This window comes from Lynx rufus, unplaced genomic scaffold (assembly GCF_022079265.1).
Source record: "Lynx rufus isolate CCGP_SWC_20201006 ecotype Redwood Valley unplaced genomic scaffold, mLynRuf1.p SCAF_15, whole genome shotgun sequence".
Taxonomy (NCBI): domain Eukaryota; kingdom Metazoa; phylum Chordata; class Mammalia; order Carnivora; family Felidae; genus Lynx; species Lynx rufus.
This window is the reverse complement of record NW_025814829.1, coordinates 42,807,909-42,831,309: the sequence shown is the minus strand read 5'-3', so window position 1 is coordinate 42,831,309 and position 23,401 is coordinate 42,807,909. Positions and strand designations below refer to the sequence as shown.

Here is a 23,401-nt window from a genome sequence, read left to right as displayed (position 1 = left end):
TATTATTTTTTTAAGGACTAATTTCTTTAAATTTTTTATAGTATGTTGTACTCAGAAAATGCTTACCCATGATGAAGGTAAAACCAAAGGAAGAGAATGTCATTTTCTACCTCTCCTAAATATGGTAATCCTGTGACATTTGCTTAAGCCAGATACTTTAAAGTGAAGGGGAGCAAATATGCCATCCCAGAATGTGCCACTTTGGCATATTGATTATTTTGAATTAAAGTTACTTAACATCCAGTGCAAGGAAGACACTCCAACCCTCTTTTATCTGCCTGAAAACAGACCTCTGAAAACAGAGGATACCATGTGAAAGGTATCCTCCCTGTACTAGGAGGGTAGAAGGCATCCCTATCACCAAGGAATTTAGGGCTGAGAAGGCTGTTTTTTTTTAAGTTTATTTTTTAATTTAATTTAATTTTTTTATTAATTTTATTTTTTTTAGTTTACATCCAAATTAGTTAGCATATAGTGCAACAATGATTTCAGGAGTAGATTCCTTAACACTCCTTACCCATTTAGCCCATCCCCCCTCCCACACCCCCTCCAGTAACCCTCTGTTTGTTCTCCATATTTATGAGTCTCTTCTGTTTTGTCTCCCTCCCTGTTTTTATATTATTTTTGTTTCCCTTCCCTTATGTTCGTCTGTTTTCTCTCTTAAAGTCCTCATATGAGTGAAGTCATAGGATATTTATCTTTCTCTGACTAATTTCACTTAGCATAATCCCCTCCAGTTCATCCATGTAGTTGCAAATGGCAAGATTTCATTCTTTTTGATTGCCGAGTAATCCACCGTTGTATATATATATATTACATCTTCTTTATGCATTCATCCATCGATGGACATTTGGGCTCTTTCCATACTTTGGCTATTGTTGATAGTGCTGCTATAAACATAGGGGCGCATGTGTCCCTTCAAAACAGCGTATCTGTATCCCTTGGATAAATACCTAGTAGTGCAATTGCTGGTCGTAGGGTAGTTCTGTTTTTAATTTTTTGAGGAACCTCCGTGCTATTCTCAAAGTGGCTGCATCAGCTTGCATTCCCACCAACAGTGCAAAAGAGATCCTCTTTCTCTGCATCCTCACCAACATGTGTTGTTGCCTGAGTTGTTAATGTTAGCCATTCTGACAGGGGTGAGGTGGTATCTCATTGTGGTTTTGATTTGTATTTCCTTGATGATGAGTGATGTGGAGCAATTTTTTCATGTGTCGGTTGGCCATCTGGATGTCTTTTTTGGAGAAGTGTCTATTCATGTCTTTTGCCCATTTCTTCACTGGACTATTTGTTTTTTGAGTTTGATAAGTTCTTTATAGATTTTGGATACTAACCCTTTATCTGATATGTTGTTTGCAAATATCCTCTCCCATTCTGTCGGTTGCCTTTTAGTGTTGCTGATTGTTTCCTTCGCTGTGCAGAAGCTTTTTATGTTGATGAGGTCCCAGTAGTTCATTTTTGCTTTTGTTTCCCTTGCCTCTGGAGACGTGTTGAGTAAGAAGTTGCTGTGGCCAAGATGAAAGAGGTTTTTGCCTGCTTTCTCCTCGAGGATATTGATGGCTTTCTGTCTTACATTTAGGTCTTTCATCCATTTTGAGTTTATTTTTGTGTAGGGTGTAAGAAAGTGGTCCAGATTCATTCTTCTGCGTGTTGCTGTCCAGTTTTCCCAGCACCACTTGCTGAAGAGACTGTCTTTACTCCATTGGATATTCTTTCCTGCTTTGTCAAAGATTAGTTGGCCATATGTTTGTGGGTCCATTTCTGGGTTCTCTGTTCTGTTCCATTGATCTGAGTGTCTCTTCTCGTGCCAGTACCATAATGTCTTGATTATAGCTTTGTAGTATAGCTTGGAGTCTGGGATTGTGATGCCACCTGCTTTGGTTTTCTTATTCAAGATTGCTTTGGCTATTCAAGGGTCTTTTCTGGTTCTATACAAATTTTAGGATTGTTTGTTCTAGTTCTGTGAATAATGCTGGTGTTATTTTGGTAGGGATTGCATTGAATATGTAGATTGCTTTGGGTAGTATTGACATTTTAACAATATTTGTTCTTTCTATTCCGGAGCATGGAATCTTTTTCCATTTTTTTGTGTCTTCAACTTCTTTCATCAGCTTTCTATAGTTTTCAGTGTATAGGTTTTTCACCTCTTTGGTTCTATTTATTCCTAGGTATTTTATGGTTTTTGGTGCAACTGTAAATGGGATCGATTTCTTGATTTCTCTTTCTGTTGTTGCTTCATTGTTGGTGTATAGGAATGCAACCGATTTCTGTATGTTGATTTATATTCTGCAACTTTGCTGAATTCATGAATCAATTCTAGCAATTTTTTGGTGGAATCTTTAGGGTTTTCCACGTAGAGTATCATGTCATCTGTGAAGAGTGAAAGTTTGACCTCCTCCTGGCCGATTTGGATGCCTTTTATTTCTTTGTGTTGTCTGATTGCAGAGGCTAAGACTTCCAATACTATGTTGAATAACAGGGTGAGAGTGGACATCCCTTGTTCCTGCCCTTAGGGGGAAAGCTCCCAGTTTTTCCCCATTGAGGATGATATTAGCTTTGAGTCGTTAATATATGGCTTTTGTAATCTCGAGGTATGATCCTTCTATCCCTACTTTCTTGAGGGGTTTTATCAAGAAAGGATGCTGTATTTTGTCACATGCTTTCTCTGCATCTATTGAGAGGATCATATGGTTCTTGTCCTTTGTTTAATTGATGTGATGAATCACGTTGTTTTGCAGATACTGAACCATCCCTGCATCCCAGGTATAAATCCCACTTGGTCGTGGTGAATAATTGTTGGAGCTGGTTGGCTAATATCTTGTTGAGGATTTTTGCATCCATGTTCATCATGGAAATTGGTCTATAGTCTCCTTTTTAGTGGGGTCTCTGTCTCGTTTTGGAATGAAGGTAATGCTGGCTTCATAGAAAGAGTTTGGAAGTTTTCCTTCCTTTTCTATTTTTTAGAACAGTTTCAAGAGAATAGGTGTTAACTCTTCCTTAAATGTTTGGTAGAATTCCCCTGGAAAGCCACCTGGTCCTAGACTCTTGTTTTTTGGGAGATTTTTGATTACTAACTCGATTTCCTTACTGGTTATGGGTCTGTTCAAATTTTCTATTTCTTCCTGTTTCAGTTTTGGTAGTGTATATGTTTCTAGAAATTTGTTGATTTCTTCCATATTGCCCATTTTATTGGCATATAACTGCTCATAATATTCTCTTATTATTGTTTTTATTTCTGCTGTGTTGTGATCTCTCCTCTTTCATTCTTGATTTTATTTATTTGGGTCCTTTCCTTTTTCTTTTCGATCAAACTGAGAAGGCTGTTTAACAAACCTTGTTACTTCACTAATTTACTACCTCAAGTCCAAGCCCTTTTGTCTTGTCAGTTCTTCACACATTGTTTCTTTGTCTAAAAAGGTACAGGGTTGCCTGCTTTGTTCACTTCTTTTGTCCCCAATTTTTACGGGCTCCCGTACATACAGATTTAAATTTGTTTTTCTCCTGTTAATCTGTCTTATGTCAATTTAATTATCAGACCACCCCAGAAACCTGGAAGGGAAGAAAGGAAGTTTTCCTCCCCTACAAAAGCTTTTCATGTCTTCCTTCCTAGACATTACAATGGTGGGTGAAGAAACAACATCTCTCAGAAAACGGCCGTCAAGGTCCGGGGAAAATTTTGAAGAAAAGGAAGACGAGAGAAAGCCTTCAGAAGAGTCCCTAGGGATATCTAGTAATGGTAAGGCCTTTACTTTTGTTTTGTTTTTTTCCCGGCTACTTAAGTTTTATTAATCTTCCTCAGTAAATACATAGATTGTTAAGTAATTTTTATTTTTTTATTTTATTTTATTTTTTTTCTGATTCTGCTTTCTGTTTATTCATTTTTTTAGGGATTCCACACGAGTGACATCATGTGTATTTGTCTTTCTCTGTCTGACTTATTTCACTTAACATACTTTCTGGGTCCGTCCATGTTGTCACAGTTTGTCTTTTTATGGCTGTATAATATTCCATTATAGATATGTATTACACCTTTCTTGTCTGTCCATCATGGACACTTAGGTTGATTTTATATCTTGGCTATTGTAAATAATGCTGCAATAAACATAGGGGTGTGTATATCTTCTTGAATTGGTGTTTTTATTTTCTTTGGGTAAATACCTAGTAGTGGAATTATTGGATCATATGGTAGTTCTGTTTTTACTGTTTTGAGGAAATTCCATACTGTTTTCCCCAGTGGTTGTACCAATTTACATTCCCACCAACAGCACATGAGGGTTCCTTTTTTTTTTGCTTCCTTACCAATCCTTGTCATTTCTTATCTGTTTAATTTTAGCCATTCTGATAGGTATAGGATGATATCTCATTGTGATTTTGATTTGCATTTTCCTGATGATTATTGATGTTGACCATTTTTTCATATGTTTGTTGGCCATTTGTATGTCCTCTTTGGATTAATGTCTATTCAGGTCTTCTGCCCATTTTTCAATCAGATTATTTGTTTTTTGGATGTTGAGTTGTATCAGTCCTTTATACACTTTTTTTTTCAATATATGAAGTTTATTGTCAAATTGGTTTCCATACAACACCCAGTGCTCATTCCAAAAGGTGCCCTCCTCAATACCCATCACCCACCCTCCCCTCCCTCCCACCCCCCATCAACCCTCAGTTCTCAGTTTTTAAGAGTCTTGTTAAGTAATTTTTATAGTGAAGATTGCTTAGGACACTGAAGAGGACATTCTTCGTTACCATTGATTCCGGGACCTTGCTGGCAGGGGATGACTTCTTATCTATTGCCTTGATAACTTCAAGGGCCACCATTTGTCTCATGTCCCTAATGGCCTAGTGGTGGGTACTCAGAGAAGGTCTCCACACTCATGGCCTTGCTGGGGACTGTTTGTACAGTGGCTACGTCACCAGGCTTCAGGGCTTTCAGTTGTCTTCTGTCTTCTTGCCCAAGTGTTGGTCAGTCTTTTCCCTCAGTTCAGGAGATGTGAGCTGTATGGCTGTCCAGCACTGGGGTTTGGCCAGCACAAATCTGCCTAGGGTGGTTTAAGACAATCACCTGTGCCACAGCATTGCCACCTGCCATGGGGGAAGTCGTTCCTGCTGTCTCCACCTACTTTTCTATGAGGAATGTCTTTCACAGACGCATTCTTCATGTTGAAACCCACGTTGTCACCAGGCAGGGCCTTAGACAGGCCTCGTGGTGCTTCTCCACAGACCTCTGGTGAGGGTTGGTGGAGACAAGGGTGACCACTGTCCCAGATTTCAGGAAGCCAGTCTCCACTGGCCCCTTGGCACAATGCCTGATCTTTTTCTTTCTTTTTTTTTTTTTTTTAAAGTTTATTTATTTAATATGAGAGAGTACACATTAGCCAGTTAGGGAGAGGCAAAGAGAGGGAGAGAGAATCCCAAGCAGGCTCCATGCTGTCAGTGTGGAGCCTGATGTGAGACTTGACCCATGAACCATGAGATCATTACCTGAGCTGAAATGAAGAGTCAGACCCTTAACTGACTGAGTCCCCCAAGTGCCTGCAGTGCCTCTGATCTTGTACATGTCTTGCAGAGGCAGCCTTAGGACTTATTGACTGGGTTAGTGGGTGGGAGGGTAGAATCCGGAGACTTCTAGCTGTCACCGGGTGGTGTTTTCATCTGTCCTACTGACCTTCCAGCCAGGGCATGTTGTCGCTGTGCCAGCCCGAGATGGGCACAAAGGCCATGCGGCCGGATTGTAGCTGATCTTCTTGAGGTAGGTGCTCACTTCTAAAGTGACCTGGAAGCGCACAGTGCTATAGGTAGGCCTGGTGGAGTCCCTCTTATTAGTGGCCATCCCGAGCCACGGGCTGCTTCAGGCCCAGCACGTAGGCCACAGCATGCGCTCGAAGGTCTGCCCTTATTGGAGATGCCCACTTCAAACTCCTGCCTGATACTGCCATGATGAACACGGCGCATTGGCTTCAGATGTCCAGTGATCACATTCTTGATGAAGTCCCTATGGCCTGGGACATTGATGATGGTGATGTATCAGACTTCCATAGGGATGGGAGTGGTGATGCCATACTCTCCCTCCACCTTAGGCTTGTGTAGCACCTGGGCATATTTGAAGGAGCCTTTGCTTATCTGCTGCCTCCACTTCTTGATGATTCTCCTGTTAGTGCCCCCCCCCCCCCCCGCTTGTAGATGAGATGCGTGGCATTGGTGGGCTTGCTGGAGTCCACATGGCCCATGCTGATGATCTTGATGAGGGTCTTCTCTTTGCCCATGGCAGTGGGTTCATTAGTTGCTGCTCTAAAGAAAAAGAAGCAAACCTGATCCGGAGATCAAGAGCTACAGCAGCCTTGAGAGAAGCTTTTAATTTTTTTGATGTGATTTAATGAAATAAGAACAAATTCAGCATTTTAGAATAGGGATTGCCATCTCTCTCTCTCTCTCTCTCTCTTTTTAAGTTTTTATCATTTTTAGTAACCTCTACACCCAACACAGGGCTTGAACCCACAACCGTGAGATCAAGAGTCACATGCTGTTCCTACTGAGCCCCCTGGGCACCCTGGGATTGCGGTCTTTTTAGCTCTCTTTCTAAGTGGGTGTGCTGGTAGGCAGTGTGAAGGTACACAAGTGAAAAATAAATTGATAAAGAGAATAGAAAGGAACGCTTGATTTAAGTGCCAGTCACAGCCACCTGTACTGGTGACACTGGTGTGCAAATTGCTGCATATGTCATACAGGTGAGCCTTATTGACGTAAGTGGAGTTTGGTGTGTCTAATTTAGGATTTATATTACATGGAGTTTTCTATATCTGGGAACAAAAAATTAGAAAATAAGCCCTTGTTAATTACTTCAGTGAACATTTTTTGGGCATCTACCGTATTTTAGACACCATTCATCCATTTATTCATTCCTTCAGTCCCTAACCCATCAGTAATTAGTGGTGCCTTGTGAGGTGCTGGGCCTACAGCAGTGATCAGTACATGTGTTTGCCCTCATGGAGCTCCACATTAAGTGAATGAGAACTCCTCCCCCAGTTGCATAATTAGATTACTGCAACTAAGTGCTACTCATTACTCTTAACAGATGTAATGAGCATAGAGTAATTAGCAGAGTACCTAACCTAATTCAGCACAGGGCTATAACGCTTGGGGGAGAGAGAGATTAGGGAGTTCTTTTACTTCTATCCAAGTTTGCTTAACACACAAATACAAAGAGTATGATGCTGGGCTTGTTGTTAAGGTCAAGGCTTATGCTTTAGATGGATAGACCTGTAAACACAACTCCAGCTGATGTCATCTGTTGCATCAGCGTATTTAGTTTCACAGTGACATTTGTATGGGTTTGATTTCAATAAGGATATGAAATTTGAGCCTTGTTTGGTTAACAGATAGGGATGGAACTTTCTGAGACAGTTGTCTTGGGCATCGTGAGACTTCTTTCATCAAAGAACGTTCTTTTCCTTTTCCTCCTTAAATTTAATTGTAAATACAGCAAGTGGATCTCACCAGGAATATAAATGTTGCTGCTTAAGTTTGCATAATGACATTTATTGATTGTTAGGCTCTTAATTAGCCATTTATGAAATATCTCTATTACATATGGCTACTTTTAGTGTGATATAAAATGTGAAATTTGTACACAGGGATGAGCCAACATGGAGTAGAAACGTTCCCCTTCTGTGATTTCGGAATTTCAGATAATGCATGTTGTCTTAGAGACAGAAAAATCACTTTTTATTGCCACATTCTGTCACCAGATAAAATTTTCTCTTTATGTCCCAATTTGTAAAAAGCTTTTACATGACTCTAATTTCTACATGTTTCCAGTATTCTCCATTGTCAGTTCATTAAGGTTTAAAATTCTGGGTTCTAGGGGCGCTTGGGTGGCTCAGTCAGTTGAGCAGCTGACTTCAGCTCAGGTCATGATCTCACAGATCTCACAGCCGCGTCGGGCTCTGTGCTGACAGCTCAGAGCCTGGAGCCTGCTTCAGATTCTGTGTCTCCCTCTCTGCCCCTCCCCTGCTTATACTCTGTCTCTCTCTGTCTCTCAAAAGTAAATAAATAAAAAAATAATAAATGAAAAAAAATTAAATTCTGGGTTCAGATACTAAAAATTGAATCGTTTAACTTAAAACAGGAAGTATGACGTCCTCCTTGGTTATGATGCTGATCTGAAAATAGAATGTGTTTCTGCACTTGTTTTAACAATTGTTCACTTTGAGGAATAAGCAGATGGGTAAAACGTGGCCTCTGAGTAGCAATCAGTGTGGCCTCCCAAGCAGGACTAGGGTCGTCTGCCGCATCTGAGAGCTTGTTAGAAATGCCTCGCCTCATCTTTACTGAATAATTATTTTTTTATTTTTTATTTTTGTTTTTTAAGCTCTTACTATAATAAGATTATCAGGTGATATGTAGGTTCAGGTTTGAGACAGCGTTCTTAGAGTGGCAGCATTCAGTTGGTGTGTGCATTGGGGTCCTACAGACAAATGGAACCAGTCGGGTACGTAGAGATACACAGTAAGGTTTATTATGAGGTGTTGGCTCAGATGGGGACTGAGAAGTCACACAATCTTCCATCTACAAGCAGGAGTCCCCAGGAAGCCAGTGGTGTAGCTCCAGTCCAAACCCGAAGTCTGCAAAGGCCTGAGAACCAGGGAAGGAGAAGATGGATGTCCCAGCCCAATCAAGAGTGCAAATTTGTCCTTCCTCTGCCTTTTGTTCTCAGGCCCTCGTGCACTGGGGAGGGTGATCTTCTTTACTCAGTCTGATTCAAATGCTTATCTCTTCAGGAAACACCCTTGTACCTAGAAGTAATGTTTTATTAGCTATCTGGGCATTCCTTAGCCCAGTCAAGCTGACACTTAAAATTAACATGTAGAATGAAAAGAAATCACTCAACAAACAAAAACAGCTTATTGGATCCCATTATAGACCTACGAGTTAGAATCTCAGGGGAAGGTCCAGGAATGTTAAGTTTGAAAAAGTTTGCTGGATAATGCTGACTGGCATTGCTGATTGAGACCCACTGCTATCAAGAGCTGACATCTAGGGGCGCCTGGGTGGCGCAGTCGGTTAAGCGTCCGACTTCAGCCAGGTCACGATCTCGCGGTCCGTGAGTTCGAGCCCCGCGTCAGGCTCTGGGCTGATGGCTCGGAGCCTGGAGCCTGTTTCCGATTCTGTGTCTCCCTCTCTCTCTGCCCCTCCCCCGTTCATGCTCTGTCTTTCTCTGTCCCAAAAATAAATTAAAAAAAAAAAAAAAACGTTGAAAAAAAAAAAAAAAAGAGCTGACATCTAACTGTCTTGTGATCTGATCATTTTGACATAGCCCTAAGGATTTTTTCCTTACACTCAGTTTGCATAATTCTTTTTTTTTTTTTCAGGATTTTTTTTTTTTTTTTAAATGTTTATTTTTAAGAGAGAGAGAGGAGGGAGCTCGGGGGCACAAGCAGAGGAGGGGCAGAAAGAGAGAGAGAGACAGGATCCTAAGCGGACCCTGTACTAACAGCAGCGAGCCCAATGTGGGGCTTGAACTCATGAACTGCAAAATCATGACCTGAGCCAAAGTCACATCCTCAACTGACTGAGCCACCCTGGTGCCCCGACCTAGAGGACGTTGTACTAAGTACAGTAAGCCAGTTACAGAAGAACAAATACTGTATGATTCTACTCACAGGAAGTATCCAAAGTAGTCAAACTTGTAGAAACAAAACTGAATGATGGTTACTAGAGTCTAGAGGAAACGGGGAGTTCTTGTTGAAAGGGTGTGAAGTTTCAGTTATGAAAGATGAATAAGGTGTAGAGATCTGAGGTATGGCATTGTGCTTAGTCAACAGTACTGTACCATACACTTAAAATTTAAGGGGACTCTCCTGTAAAGTGTTTTTATCACAGTAAGAATTTCCATTTTAAGGCCTTATTTATTCATCCATTGATGGACACTTGGGTTCCTTCGGACTTTTTGGTTGTTGTGAACATGAGAGTACAAATATTTCTTTGAGACCCTGCTTTTATTTCTTACGGGTATATATCCAGAAGTAGAATTGTTGGGTCATATGGCAATTCTGTTTTTATTTATTATTTTTTTAAAACTTTTTTAAGCAGTTTATTTATTTTGAAAGGGGGGAAGCTTGATTGGGGGAAAGGCAGAGAGAGAGGGAGACAGAGAATCCCAAGTAGGCTCTGTGCTCCCAGCACAGAGCCCCACGTGGGGCTCCAACCCACGAACCATAAGATCATGAAACTGAGCCAAAGTCGGACGCTTGAACAACTGTGCCACTCAGGCCTCCCTTGAATTCTGTTTTTAATTTTCTGAGGAACAGCTATAGTGTTTTCCATAGCAGCTACAACATTTTACGTTCTCACTTGTTCTCATAAGGGTTCTCATGAGGGTTCTGTTTCTTTGCATCCTCACAAACCCTTGTTATTTTCTGTGCTTGATAGTAGCCTTCCTGTCAGGTGTGAGGTGATATCTCATTGTGGTTTTGATTTGCATTTCCCTTATGATTAGTGAACGTTAGGCATCTTTTCATATCTGTTGGCCATTTATATATCTTATTTGGAAAAATGTCTGTTAACTCCTTTGCTCATTTAAGAATTATTTCTTGGGGCACCTGGGTGGCTCAGTCGGTTAAGCATCCAACTCCGGCTCAGGTCGTGATCTCACAGTCCGTGAGTTCGAGCCCCACGTCGGGCTCTGTGCTGACAGCTCAGAGCCTGGAGCCTGCGTTGGATTCTGTGTCTCCCTGTCTCTGACCCTCCCCTGTTCATGCTCTGTCTCTCTCTGTCTCAAAAATAAACAAACATTAAAACAAAAAAAAGAATTATTTATTACATTTTAAATTTCTAATTGTGGTAAGAATATGTCTAACAATATTTATCATTTTAATCATTCTTAAGTGCACAGTTTGGTAGCATTCAGTATATTCACATTGTTGTGCAACAGATCTCCAAAAGTTCTTCATCTTGTAAAACTGAAACTATATCCATTAAAGAACTCCTCATTTCCCTCCATTCCTGCCACCATTCTCTCTTTTCTGTTTTTGTGAATTTGACTACTAGATGTCTTTTCGTTTATTTAGATTGTCTTTAATTTCTTTCAACAGTGTTTTATATTTTTCAGAGTATAAGTTTTGCACTTTTTTGTTACATTTATTCCTAAGTATATTGTTCTTTTCGATGCTGTTGTAAATGGAGTTGTTTTTGTTTTTGTTTTCTGAAAGTAAATGGAATTCATTTTCTGAGTGTTGCTGCTGTAGACAAATGTAGCTGGTTTTGTATATTGATGCTGCATCCTGCAGCCTTCCTGAATTCCTTTATTGGCTCTAATAGTTTTTGCCTGTGTGGTTTTTGTAGTATTTTTTAATGTACAAGATGATGCTATCTGCCAAGAGTTAGTTTTACTTCCTTATTTCCAGTCTGCATACCTTTTCATTTTGTTGCCTAATTGTACTTGCTAGAATTCCAGTACAGTAGTGAATAAAAAGAATTGGCAAGAGTGAACAAACTTGTCCTGGTTCTGATGTTAGGGAGTAAGCTTTCAGTGTTTCCATTAATTATGATAGCTGTGGGCTTCTTTAAATCAGGTTGAGGAAGTTCTCTACCTTTCTTCTAATTTACAGATAGTGCTTATTCTTCACTACCTTTGATTTTGCTGTTTTGTTCCCTTTTATAACTAATTAATCTACTACGAGCCACTAACATTGGTTTTATCACGTGCCAGGCGCTGTTTTAAGTGTTTTACCAATAACAGCTCAGTGGATATATTTTAGTTCTACTCAGTTTCAGTATTTTTGATATATGTCTGAACATTGGAGAGCATGCCTTTCGTAACAAGTTTTGAGAATCCTTTGGCAAAAATATATGAAAAAAAGTTTTAAATATTGTTATTCTGTAATCATTCCCCTTTGTCCAGTAGATGCATCTAATCATAAAACTGGCCAGTCCACACAGAGCTTTGATCAACTGAGTAGGTTGAGAGCACATTTTGTTGTTGCTGTTAAGATAAAAGCAAAACATGTTTACTTTAGAAAGTGCAGATAAGCAAAAGTTCAAGTGTGTGCGATTTTTCCTTGGGTGAGTTCCTAGAAATTGTTTCAGGTCAAAGGAATACATTTTTCTGAGGTTCGTGTGGTAGGTATTGCAAAATTGTTCCCTGAAAATAATGTACTCCTAGTAGCAATCTGTGAGTGCCTGTTAGCAACTTTTTTCAGTCATAGATGATACGAACTTTGGAATAAATTATATGGATTTTGAGAGATGAAAAATTCCACTTGAAAAATGCTTTGATGAGACATAACAGTTGCCATCAGCAATAAGTTTATTGAATCTTAATTAGTACTTTTTAAAATAGCTTTTAAGGTCAAAGGAGTAAGTTTGAAGGCCTTAATTCATTACATGAAGATTAGGCAAAAGAAATGGAAAATACTAGCTGAGACTTTCTCTGACAGCTTTTTAACTTAAAAAAAAATCATGCTAAACATAGTCCTGAAAAGGTTTCAAATTCTAAGAGGGCAAACAAAATATTGTTAGTGATTATTCTTTTCTGAATTATAATGTATTTGAGGCAAATTTGTGTTTGAGAATTGCTAAAAATCATTTGAATTACAGTTTTGCCTAGGTAGTATCCTACCTACATACTTTTTTAAATAACAAGATATGAAGTATAACTTGACTATTTTGAAAGAAAAGGGGGTCTATAATTGTCTTTTGCTTCTAATGAGGTAGTCGGTAGTCTTCCTGGTTCTACCTCTATATGTTGCCAACCCTGAAACTGGAATAGAATTGCAAATTGTAACAGTGTACTGATGGGGAAAATATACAGTCAACAGTTTTGTTTTTTTAATTTTTTTTAATGTTTAGTTTTGAAGGAGAGAGAGAGAGAGACAGACAGACAGACAGAGTGAGGGGGGAGGGGCAGAGAGAGAGGGAGACACAGAATCTGAAGCGGGCTCCAGCCTCTGAACTGTCAGCACAGAACCCGACACGGGGGCTTGAACTCACAGGCTGAGAGATCATGACCTGAGCCAAAGTCGGACCCTTAACCGACTGAGCCACCCAGGCCCCTACAATCAACAGGTTTTTTAGGGTGTGGTTGCTAGAGATGTGTAAAGTTGAAAAGTTTGTGGGAAGAGCTTGCGTTTTCAAATCTTTGTTCTTTCTATGAAGAACATTCTGGTATCTAGATTGTTTTAATATTATTAAAAGTTTCAGTCTTGAAATTCTAGGTTCTTAGAATAAGAATTACTCTTTGCGGTCATTTATTTATTTTTATTTTTTTAATTAAAATTTTTAGTAGCCTCTAATCCAACATGGGGCTTGAACTCATAGCCCCGAGATCAAGAGTCACATGCTCTTCCCACTGAGCCAGCCAGTCGCCCCAGCAGTCATTTGATTATGCTCTCCTATGTAACATACATCTCAGATTAAAGTCTGGTTTACTGCCTTTCAATCAACAGGTTAATCAAATGTTGGTTTTGATTTCAAAGTACCTTTGATCTATAAATAAGGCGTTATACCAGGTTTGCTAATTAGCGGAGTTTGGGTGAATAAGATACTAAAACAGAAAACAGTCCTGTGTTGTAAATAATAATTAAGTAAATTAGTAGTAACTAAGTGGTGTAGGAGACTGATGGAGTTGAGGACGAGGCTTGGTTTAGAATGGAGGGAAGTGTCTCACAGAAGTACAATTTGAGTTTGGTCTTTGAGGAAGAGACTGGAGGAGGGCTTCCAAGCCAGAAGAAAGGTGTGAGTTTGCAAAGGCATGGGGTTGAAGACCGTACAGTGTTAGGTGCTTGCTGTTTGGATTGGTTGGGCAAGGTGGGGAGGTAGTATAGATGGATTTGTGGTTTGTTTTCATGGATAGGAAGCCAAATGGAAAGGCAGGAGGAAGTAAGAAAATGTGGCTTGAAGTCTTGCTGTGTAGTCATTGACTGACTACCTATGTGGATGATTTCTAGCCTGTCAGTACTTAGATTTCCCCTTACTGCAAAACCAAGGAGAGCAAATAGTACTAGGTTTGTTAAGGTATTTTATCTTCTCGTTGATGCTGTGGACTCTTCGGTCCCAGATACTAAGGAAACTTGGTAATTCCCCGTGATGTAATATATAAACTGAGAATTGTAATCTGGATGAAATCTTGTATTTTTTTTGTTTGTTTGTTTTACCGGAAGGTATCTACTGATTTTAAAATAAGGTCATATGGAGTTGTGAAAATTTAATGATAAACAGGCTAATTCTCTTACTGGGTGTGGCAGTCCACCCACACAATTGATAACAGGTGTGGTGATAAAAGAACAATAAGCCAAAGTTAACTCTAGTTGAGTAATCAGTTTTTAGGTTATTTTGATTATAGAATAGAAGCCTGTTTATAACTATAGAGGCGCCAGGTGGCTCAGTTGGTTAAACGTCTGATTTTACAAAACCACACTCAGATATCACCTCACGCCAGTCAGAGTGGCCAAAATGAACAAATCAGGAGACTATAGATGCTGAAGAGGATGTGGAGAAACGGGAACCCTCTTGCACTGTTGGTGGGAATGCAAATTGGTGCAGCCACTCTGGAAAACAGTGTGGAGGTTCCTCAGAAAATTAAAAATAGACCTACCCTATGACCCAGCAATAGCACTGCTAGGAATTTACCCAAGGGATACAGGAGTACTGATGCATAGTGGCATTTGGACCCCAATGTTTATAGCGGCACTCTCAACAGTAGCCAAAGTATGGAAAGAGCCTAAATGTCCATCAACTGATGAATGGATAAAGAAATTGTGGTCTATATACACATTGGAGTACTACGTGGCAATGAGAAAGAATGAAATATGGCCCTTTGTAGCAACATGGATGGAACTGGAGAGTGTGATGCTAAGTGAAATAAGCCATACAGAGAAAGACAGATACCATATGGTTTCACTTTTATGTGGATCCTGAGAAACTTAACAGAAACCCATGGGGGAGGGGAAGGAAAAAAAAAAAGAGGTTAGAGTGGGAGAGAGCCAAAGCATAAGAGACTCTTAAAAACTGAGAATAAACTGAGGGTTGATTGGGGAGTGGGAGGGAGGGGAGGGTGGGTGATGGGTATTGAGGAGGGCACCTTTTGGGATGAGCACTGGGTGTTGTATGGAAACCAATTTGACAATAAATTTCATATATTGAAAAAAAATTTAAAAAATGAATTATGAACAAAAAAATAAAAATAAAAATAAATGTCTGATTTTAGTTCAGGTCATGATCTGATGGTTTGTGAGGTTGAGCCTGGCATTGGGCTCACTGCTGTCAGCATGGAACCGGCTTCAGATCCTCTGTCTCCCTCTCTCTGCCCCTCCCCTGTTCGCTGTATCTCAAAAATAAATAAACATTTAAAAAAAAAAAACCGTTTATAGCTTTAAAAAAATTATAGACCAGTTGTGATTGGTATGTCCATTTATTGCTTTTGTAGATCACCCGTAATACACCTTGAAAATCTCAATCTTCTGTCCTCATGCTAAATAATTTGGGGCTATTAGTCTTTCATTAGAAATACAAGATAGTCTAGGGGCACCTGGGTGGCTCAGTCGGTTAAGCGTCCGACTTCAGCTCAAGTCATGATCTCCTGGTTCATGAGTTCAAGCCCTCTGTCAGGCTCTGTGCTAACAGCTCAGAACCTGGAGCCTGATTTGGATTCTGTGTTTCCCTCTCTCTCTGTCCCTCCCCTGTTCAGGCGCTCTTTCAAAAATAAATAAACATTTAAAAAAATTTAAATACAAGATAGTCTGATTTCATTAAAAAACAAATTGCTGGAATATGCTTATAAATATTTAAATTTAAAGTAGTGTGTTCTCATGGGAAAAAATCAAACACTGGAGATGGTTATAAAGTAATAACTCTCTTTCCCCTAGGTAATCGTTTTCATTTCCCTACATGTAGGATCACATTTGGGATCTCTCCTGTAATTTGCCTTTTCTAAAGTTAGTAAATATTAGATGTTTTTTATTCAGAATATGTAATACTTTTATTTAAGTGTAATAAATACTTCTAAAAGTATTTATGTGAGTATTTCTGTTGTACAAATGCTTGGTAATTTATTTAACTTATCCTTTATTGACTGGCATTTAAGTTGTATCCAGCATTTCAGTATTGTAAACAGTGCTGCAGAGAGCATTCTTAAAACAGTGTCATTGCTTACTTGTGCTAGTATGCTTATAGGATATTTAAAAGTGAAATTACTAGATCAAAGAGTTTTTTATTCAAAATTTAGGTATTACTGAGTTTTCTTTTAAAAATGTTACATCAGTTTACACTCCCACATACATTGTTTCCCCATACAGTTACCAGTATGTCTTACCAATCTTTTAAATTTTGCTAGTTTGCTTGTTGGGATGTTCACTGAGTGCTGTATGGAAACCAATTTGACAATAACTTATATTTAAAAAAATAAATTTTGCTAGCTTGATGGGTGAAAAATGGGATAAGTGTGAATTTGTTCTCATAAATTATAAGTGAGGTAGGGAGCTTTTTTCATACATTTGTTGACTTTTTATTTTTTCCTTAAAAACCCTATTCATATTCTCTGCCCATTTTTGTTGCCTACCTAGTGGCTATATTTTTCTTCTTTTAAAGAATTCTTTCTGTATTTTTTTTTCAACTTTTTTTTTTTTTTTTTTTTAAATTTTTGGGACAGAGAGAGACAGAGCATGAACGGGGGAGGGGCAGAGAGAGAGGGAGACACAGAATCGGAAACAGGCGCCAGGCTCCGAGCCATCAGCCCAGAGCCTGATGCGGGGCTCGAACTCACGGACCACGAGATCGTGACCTGGCTGAAGTCGGATGCTTAACCGACTGCGCCACCCCGGCGCCCCAAGAATTCTTTCTGTATTAAGGAAATCTTTTTTTTTTTTTTTTTTGGTGCCAATTTTAAATACAATTTAAGACATTGCGTTTTCCACTTAACAATACAGCGCTTATAAAGTGCAGTGTTGTATTTCCTTTCCTTGTGCACATATTCCATATTCAAGTATCAAGAATCCTCAGTTGATTAACTGCAGCAGCTCAACTTTAAAACTGTCATGGAATTTGCTACCAATTCGGGTCCTTCAGATGTTTTGTGTGGAACAGTGCTAGACCTATTTTCGGGTTGGCTTAATCAACCTCTTCAGTGGTGGGCCCAGAGGAGGCACCACCAGAGGGAGGAGCTCCACCACCAGGGAAGCCTTCAGGCATGCCTCCTGCACTCTGGTACAGCTTTGTAATGATGGGATGGCAGACCTTCTCCAGCTCTTTCTGCTGATGTTCAAATTCTTCTTTTTCTGCGGTCTGGTTCTTATCCAGAATCTTCTGTTTGTCCTCGTTGTTGATTTTACCCTGAAGCTTTTCATCTTCAGCAGTTGCTTTCATGTTGAATGTGTAAGATTCAAGGGAATTCTTGGAGGACACCTTGTCTTGCCACTTCTCATCCTCAGCTTTGTACTTCTCAGCTTCCTGGACCCTGTGCTCAATGTCTTCCTTGCTCAGGCGACCTTTGTCGTTGGTGATGGTGATCTTGATCTCTTTTCCGGTACTCTTATCCACAGCAGAGACATTGAGAATGCCATTAGTATCAATATCAAAGGTGACCTCAATCTGAGGAACGCCATGGGGGGCAGGACATATGCCTGTGAGTTCAAACTTGCCAAGTAGGTTGTTATTCTTGGTCATGGCATGCTCACCTTCATAAACCCGAGTGAGCACACCAGGCTGGTTGTCAGAGTAGGAAGTGAAGGAATGGTAGGAATGGTAGTATTGCACTTGATGAGAACAGTCATGACTCCACCGGCAGTTTCAACGCCAAGAGAAAGACGAGTGACATCCAACAGCAGCCAACCTTGAATATTTTCATATTTGTCTCCAGAAAGGATGGCTGCCTGGACAGCTGCACCATAAGCGACAGCCTCATCAGGGTTGATGCTCTTATTCAGTTCCTTCCCGCTGGAAATGTCTTGTAGAAGTTTCTGAACCTTGGGGATACATGTAGAACCACCCACCAAGACAATAGCGTGGATCTGAGACTTGTCTAGCTTGGCATCCCGAAGGGCTTTCTCTACAGGGTCCAGGGTGCCACGGAACAGTTCAGCATTTAATTCTTCAAACCGGGCATGAGTAATAGAGGTATAGAAGTCGATTCCTTCATATAGAGAATCAATCTCAATATTGGCCTGGGTGCTGGAAGAAGGTGTGCGCTTGTTGCGCTCCCAAGCAGTGTGGAGGTGACAGACTGCCCTGTGGTTCTCGCTGATGTCCTTCTTAGGTTTGCGCTTGAACTCTGCAATAAAATGGTTTACCATTCGGTGTCAAAGTTTTCTCCACCTTAGTAGGTGTCTCTAGCAGTAGATTTGACCTCAAAGATCCCATCTTCGGTAGTGAGGATTGACACATCAGAAGTGCCACCTCCCAAGTCAAAGATCAGCACATTCCTTTCGGCTCCAACCTTTTTGTCTAAGCCATAAGCAAAGTAGCAGCAGTGGGCTCAGTGATGATTCAAAGTACATTAAGACCAGCAGTAGTTCCAGCATCCTTGGTAGCCTGACACTGAGAATCGTTAAAATAGGCAGGTACTGTGACTACAGCATTGGTAACAGTCCTCCCAAGGTAAGCCTCTGCGATTTCCTTCATCTTTATCAAGACCGTAGAAGATACCTCCTCTGGATGGAAACTTTTGGTCTCTCCCTTGTATTCTACTTGGACCTTGGGTCTGCCAGCATCATTCACCGCCATGAAGGGCCAATGCTTCATATCAGATTGGACAACAGCATCATCAAATCTACGTCCAGTCAGGCGTTTGGCATCAAAAACTGTGTCGGTGGGGTTCATTGCAACTTGATTCTTTGCAGCATCACCAATCAATCATTCTGTGTCAGTAAAGGTGACATAACTTGGGGTGGTTTGGTTTCCCTGATCGTTGGCAATTATTTCCACTTTCCCGTGCTGGAAGACACCCACACAGGAGTAGGTGGTGCCACCTGCAGGTCCCTTAGACATAGTTGCTTCAGTGTGGGCCCGGCCTGGCTTGTAAAGAAGACAGCTACCTGGAGAGCTAATGCCACGTTCAATGAGTGGAAATTGAGCCTTTGAATGTAGTGTGAATATTAAAAAAAAAATTTTTAATGTTTATTCATTTTTGAGAGAGTGCACACGTGAGGGGGAGGGGCAGAGAAAGAGGGAGACGCAGAATCTGAAGCAGGCTGCAGGCTCTGAGCTGTCAGCACAGAGCCTGATGTGGGGCTCAAACTCACGTACTGTGAGATCATGAGCTGAAATCAGATGCTCAACTGACTGAGCCACCCAGGTGCCCCACTGTGAATATTTTGTAAACTAGCTGTTTGTTTTTTGACTTTGCTTATGGTATGCCTTGCCATACTTAGTTTTTATATTGTCAAATATTCTTTTATTGCTTTAAGATTTCTTGTCATGTTTAGGGATTTTCCAAGATGAAAAAGGAAAACATATGAAATTTTTTGCAATAATTACTCTTTAGGTTTTATAATTTATTTAAATATTTTATCCACCTGAAATTTATTTTGAATGAGGGATCTGTGTAGTTTTCCAAAATGGCTAGTCAGGTTTTTCAACATTATCTATTAAATCACCTTTTCTATATGAATATATACCGATCCTCATTTCTAGTTCATATTCCATTTCTGTGCAGTTAGTACAGACCTGTAATAATTGGTAGTTCTAGAAGATTTTTGAGGTCAATGGAGCAGTAGCAGGTGATAGGTGGATTATACTATCTTATCTCCCCTTTTGCTTTTAAGATTGATAAATGATTGATTCTCTCAAGGGATGCTCACTACAGCCATCCTATGGACTTAAAGTGACTCTTAGATTACTTCTGTCTCTGTGGAGAAGGAAGTGAAGCTGCGATGAAGATCTTCTAAGTCATGGTCAGTGAGAGTTTTTTTTAGAAAATAATCAGGATTTTATTTTATTTTTTAATTTAATTTTTAATTATTTACTTTTTGTTTATTTTTTTATTTTGAGAGAGAGAGACAGTGTGAGCAAGGGAGGGGCAGATAGAGAGGGAGAGAGAATCCCAAGCATGGAACCTGATATGGGGCTCAAACCCAGGAAACCGTGAGATCGTGACCTGAGCAAAAACTAAGAGTCAGATAAGCTTAACTGACTGAGCCACCCAGGTGCCCCTAATTTATTTTAATTTTTAAAGTTTTATTTATTTGAGTAATCTCTACACCCCATGTGGGGCTTGGACCCATGACCCTCAGATCAAGAGTGGCACGTTCTTCTGACTGAATCAGCCAGGAGCCCCATGATTGGGATTTTAAAATGAGTTGAATTTCTCTAGGCAATAAAACCCTGCTAGTCAGTGCCTGTGTGTTAGCTAATTCTGCACTTGCCGCAAGGAGGCAAAGAAAATGTTTATTAAAAGAATTACAACTTGAAAAAATGGTTTAGTCATTGCTTATTGCTTAGAACTCTACTTTTAATGTAGTCACTATAAGTAGGCCTTGATTTCTTTTTTTTTTTTTTAAAGTTAAATTTTATTTTTTGTGCTGCTTGTTGCATGACTAGGGGTTAGAAGACAGGTATTCATTCGGGCTTAGTTACTTACTGGCCAGGCCATGTGACTGTGGGCCAGATATTTAATTGCTTTGAATCTTATTTTAAAAATAAAATAACCATCTTGCTTATCATACAGGGCTGTAAAGAATATATATTGTTTAATGTGGTGTCTGGGTGGCTCAGTTGGTTAACCAACTGACTCTTGATCTCAGCACAGGTCTTGCTCTCAGCCCTGTGTTGAACCTACTTACACACACACACACACACACACACACACACACACACACACACTAAATAAATATGTAACACTTGACGAATGTTGGTAAAACCCCAGATTTAATTTTGTGTACCACTGGGGACATCCATATCATAATTTCAGAAACAATTTTTAGGGAGTAGGTTGGCTCTGAATGTAAATGTGGACAATATAAATGATTTACTGTGTTGAGAGCAATTTGAACAGTCTCTCTAAGGATATGGAATGATCAAGGCAATAGTTTGAAGAGTTACTATTGAAAAAGAGATGGCCTTTGCCGTCCTCTGACATGGGAACAATGGAGAAGAGGGTTGAAGATTGTGAAAAGTAAGAAAGAGAAAACATTTAAGGACTTTGTACCCAAGGGATCAACTGGAGGTTGCTTGGTATGGCTGGACTTGAGGAAGGTAGAAAATGTTGAGAGCTATGGTTGTGAGGGCTGTTAAATTCATCAAGAGGTCAAGAAAAGATTTCATTCTTTTGCGGGGCTGGTTAGGACTTGACAGCATCAGTTTGGAGCGGGCCCATTTTCTTAATACTCTCTGTAGTGCATGACCATTTGGAATCGGAGAGAGCAGATAGACAGTATCTGGGTTTGGAATATGGCGTGGTGGGTCCAGGAAATTGGTGGCATTGAGGAGAGAAGAGTGGAAATAATGACAGAGGATTAGTAACTCCAGGGTGGGTAAGAAAACTGGTAAAGCAAACAAACTAAAAAACAAAACAGTCTCTGTCAGAAGAAGAGAAACGATTTCCCTAGGTTTCTCTTTAGAGCAATGAAACTTAACTAGAAATTCCCCAGCAGACTTCTTATGTCTCATTGGCCTTAATTAGATTACAGGTTATGCTGGATATCTTCCTTTTGTCTCTCTACTCTTTTCTACCCTATTTTGTGTCCTAGGAGGCTGATCTTACTGGACTGTATCCATAGGTTCCCATGCCCTATGGTTTCTGGTAGAGTTTGGTCATGGGGGTTGGGGTCCGGCTGATGGGGAGGGAACTGACAGATCCAAGGACAGAGAGAGTAAGGTGATTGTGTTTATAACTTTCGTTATAAAGTTTTCCCTTTATCTAAAGTTACTTTCCTCCGTCTGGGTAACCATCACTCCTGTCTGATAGTTCTCTTAGAAATTCTCTTTGGGTTTCCTTAACCATTTCCCTCCTTTGCCCTTTGAAGCCTAAGGATAGCTTCCCTGGTATTTGTTACTAGCCCTAGAATTCCACACTATCCTTTGTTGCTTTTCTTAAACTCTGCCCGCACATGTATAAAAGGGCCCTCTTTGAACTCCTCTCAGTAAACTAGCTTGAGTGAGTCATTTTTATGCTGTCCTTGCTCTGACAGATACTCATGCCCAGTCTTAAATCAGTCTGGCAAAGGGAATGAAACACATGCCCTTATTGGGGAAGCAGCCAACAGCATTTGCCATAGTTAGGTTAACTTAACAAAAAGTCGTGTACATACCTATCAGTTTTGTCAGCCAGATTTACAGTAAATTAGCCATCTAGAACAGGAGTTGGCAAACACAGCCATGTTTGTGTGTGGAGTGAATGGACCATATGGCCCACAAAGCCTGAAATACTTGCTCTCTGGCCCATTGCAGAAAAAGATGTGCTGACCCCTCATTTAGAGCTACACCGTTCATGGGACACCTGAGTGGCTCATTAGGTTAAGTGTCTTGACTCTGGATTTTGGCTTAGGTCATGATCTCACGGTTTGTGGGGTTCCTTGTAGGAACAGCACAGAGCCTGCTTGAGATTCTCTCTTTTTCTGCCCCTCTTGCTCTGTCTCTCTCAAAACAAATAAACTTGAAAAAGAACCATGCTGTTCAGTATGGGAGCTAGTAGACCTACATTTCAGTATCGTCTAGTTTAGCACTGGAAATGTGACTGGTCTGAATTGAGATAACACTGTAATTATAAAATACCACATTTCAAGGACTCACTTATACCTGTTGTGGCTCCTAGAAAAGTTAAAGTTACGTATGTGGTTCACATTATATTTCTGTTGGACAGCACTCATCTGGAAAGTTGGTCATTTAGCAAGTAAGTAGATAAAAAGCTACCCTTAGGCAAAAAGCTTATTAAAATCAGTTTTATAAAGCAAAGCAAGCATGGCACCCAGAGAGACATTTGACCCAGGTTCAAGTCCCAAAAAACCCAAGTTTTTATAAGTCTTTATGCTCACTCTTTCCTCTATAATAATCTGTCTAGCACCTGTTCACTATGATTTTTCTTTATCATCTGGGACTCAGCTCAAATATTGACTTCCTCTGCAAAAGCTCGCTCCACCCCACAGTCATCTGTATGTTGAAATTATCTACTTTCGCACATTTCTCCTGAGATTCTAAAGGAAGGGTTTAGGATATGTGTGTACTACCCTTTATATATTGGGTACTCACTGGGTTTTTACTTAATGAGTTGAATATATAATTGAATGAATAAATGAGTTACCTATTTAACGAGCTTGGTTATGTGTCTTTTCCTTCTGGGTAACCTTGGCAATGGACTTGGCATAGCAGTGTAAACACAGGATTGTTAGAGGAAGCGGATTTGACACAAAGCCATGAAGAGACCGCCCCATCGAAAAGCACAGCTCCTTGGAGTTGTTTGGTGTAGTCCTGATTGCTC

At 40.0% G+C, this 23,401-nt stretch overlaps 1 protein-coding gene and 1 pseudogene across 2 annotated transcripts in view; one reads left to right on the top strand and one right to left on the bottom strand.

Annotated features, from left to right (window-relative positions):
• The window catches only part of SOAT1 (sterol O-acyltransferase 1), an 82,349-nt gene that overhangs the window by 11,187 nt on the left and 47,761 nt on the right, over positions 1 to 23,401 (top strand). For both annotated transcript variants that reach the window (XM_047076930.1, XM_047076929.1), the window contains one exon: positions 3,611 to 3,736. In XM_047076930.1, the coding sequence (XP_046932886.1) occupies positions 3,619 to 3,736 (118 nt within the window). In that variant the 5' untranslated portion in view covers positions 3,611 to 3,618. The remainder of the gene's footprint in view (positions 1 to 3,610; positions 3,737 to 23,401) is intronic.
• On the bottom strand, positions 17,101 to 18,975 carry LOC124510177 (heat shock cognate 71 kDa protein-like; annotated as a pseudogene).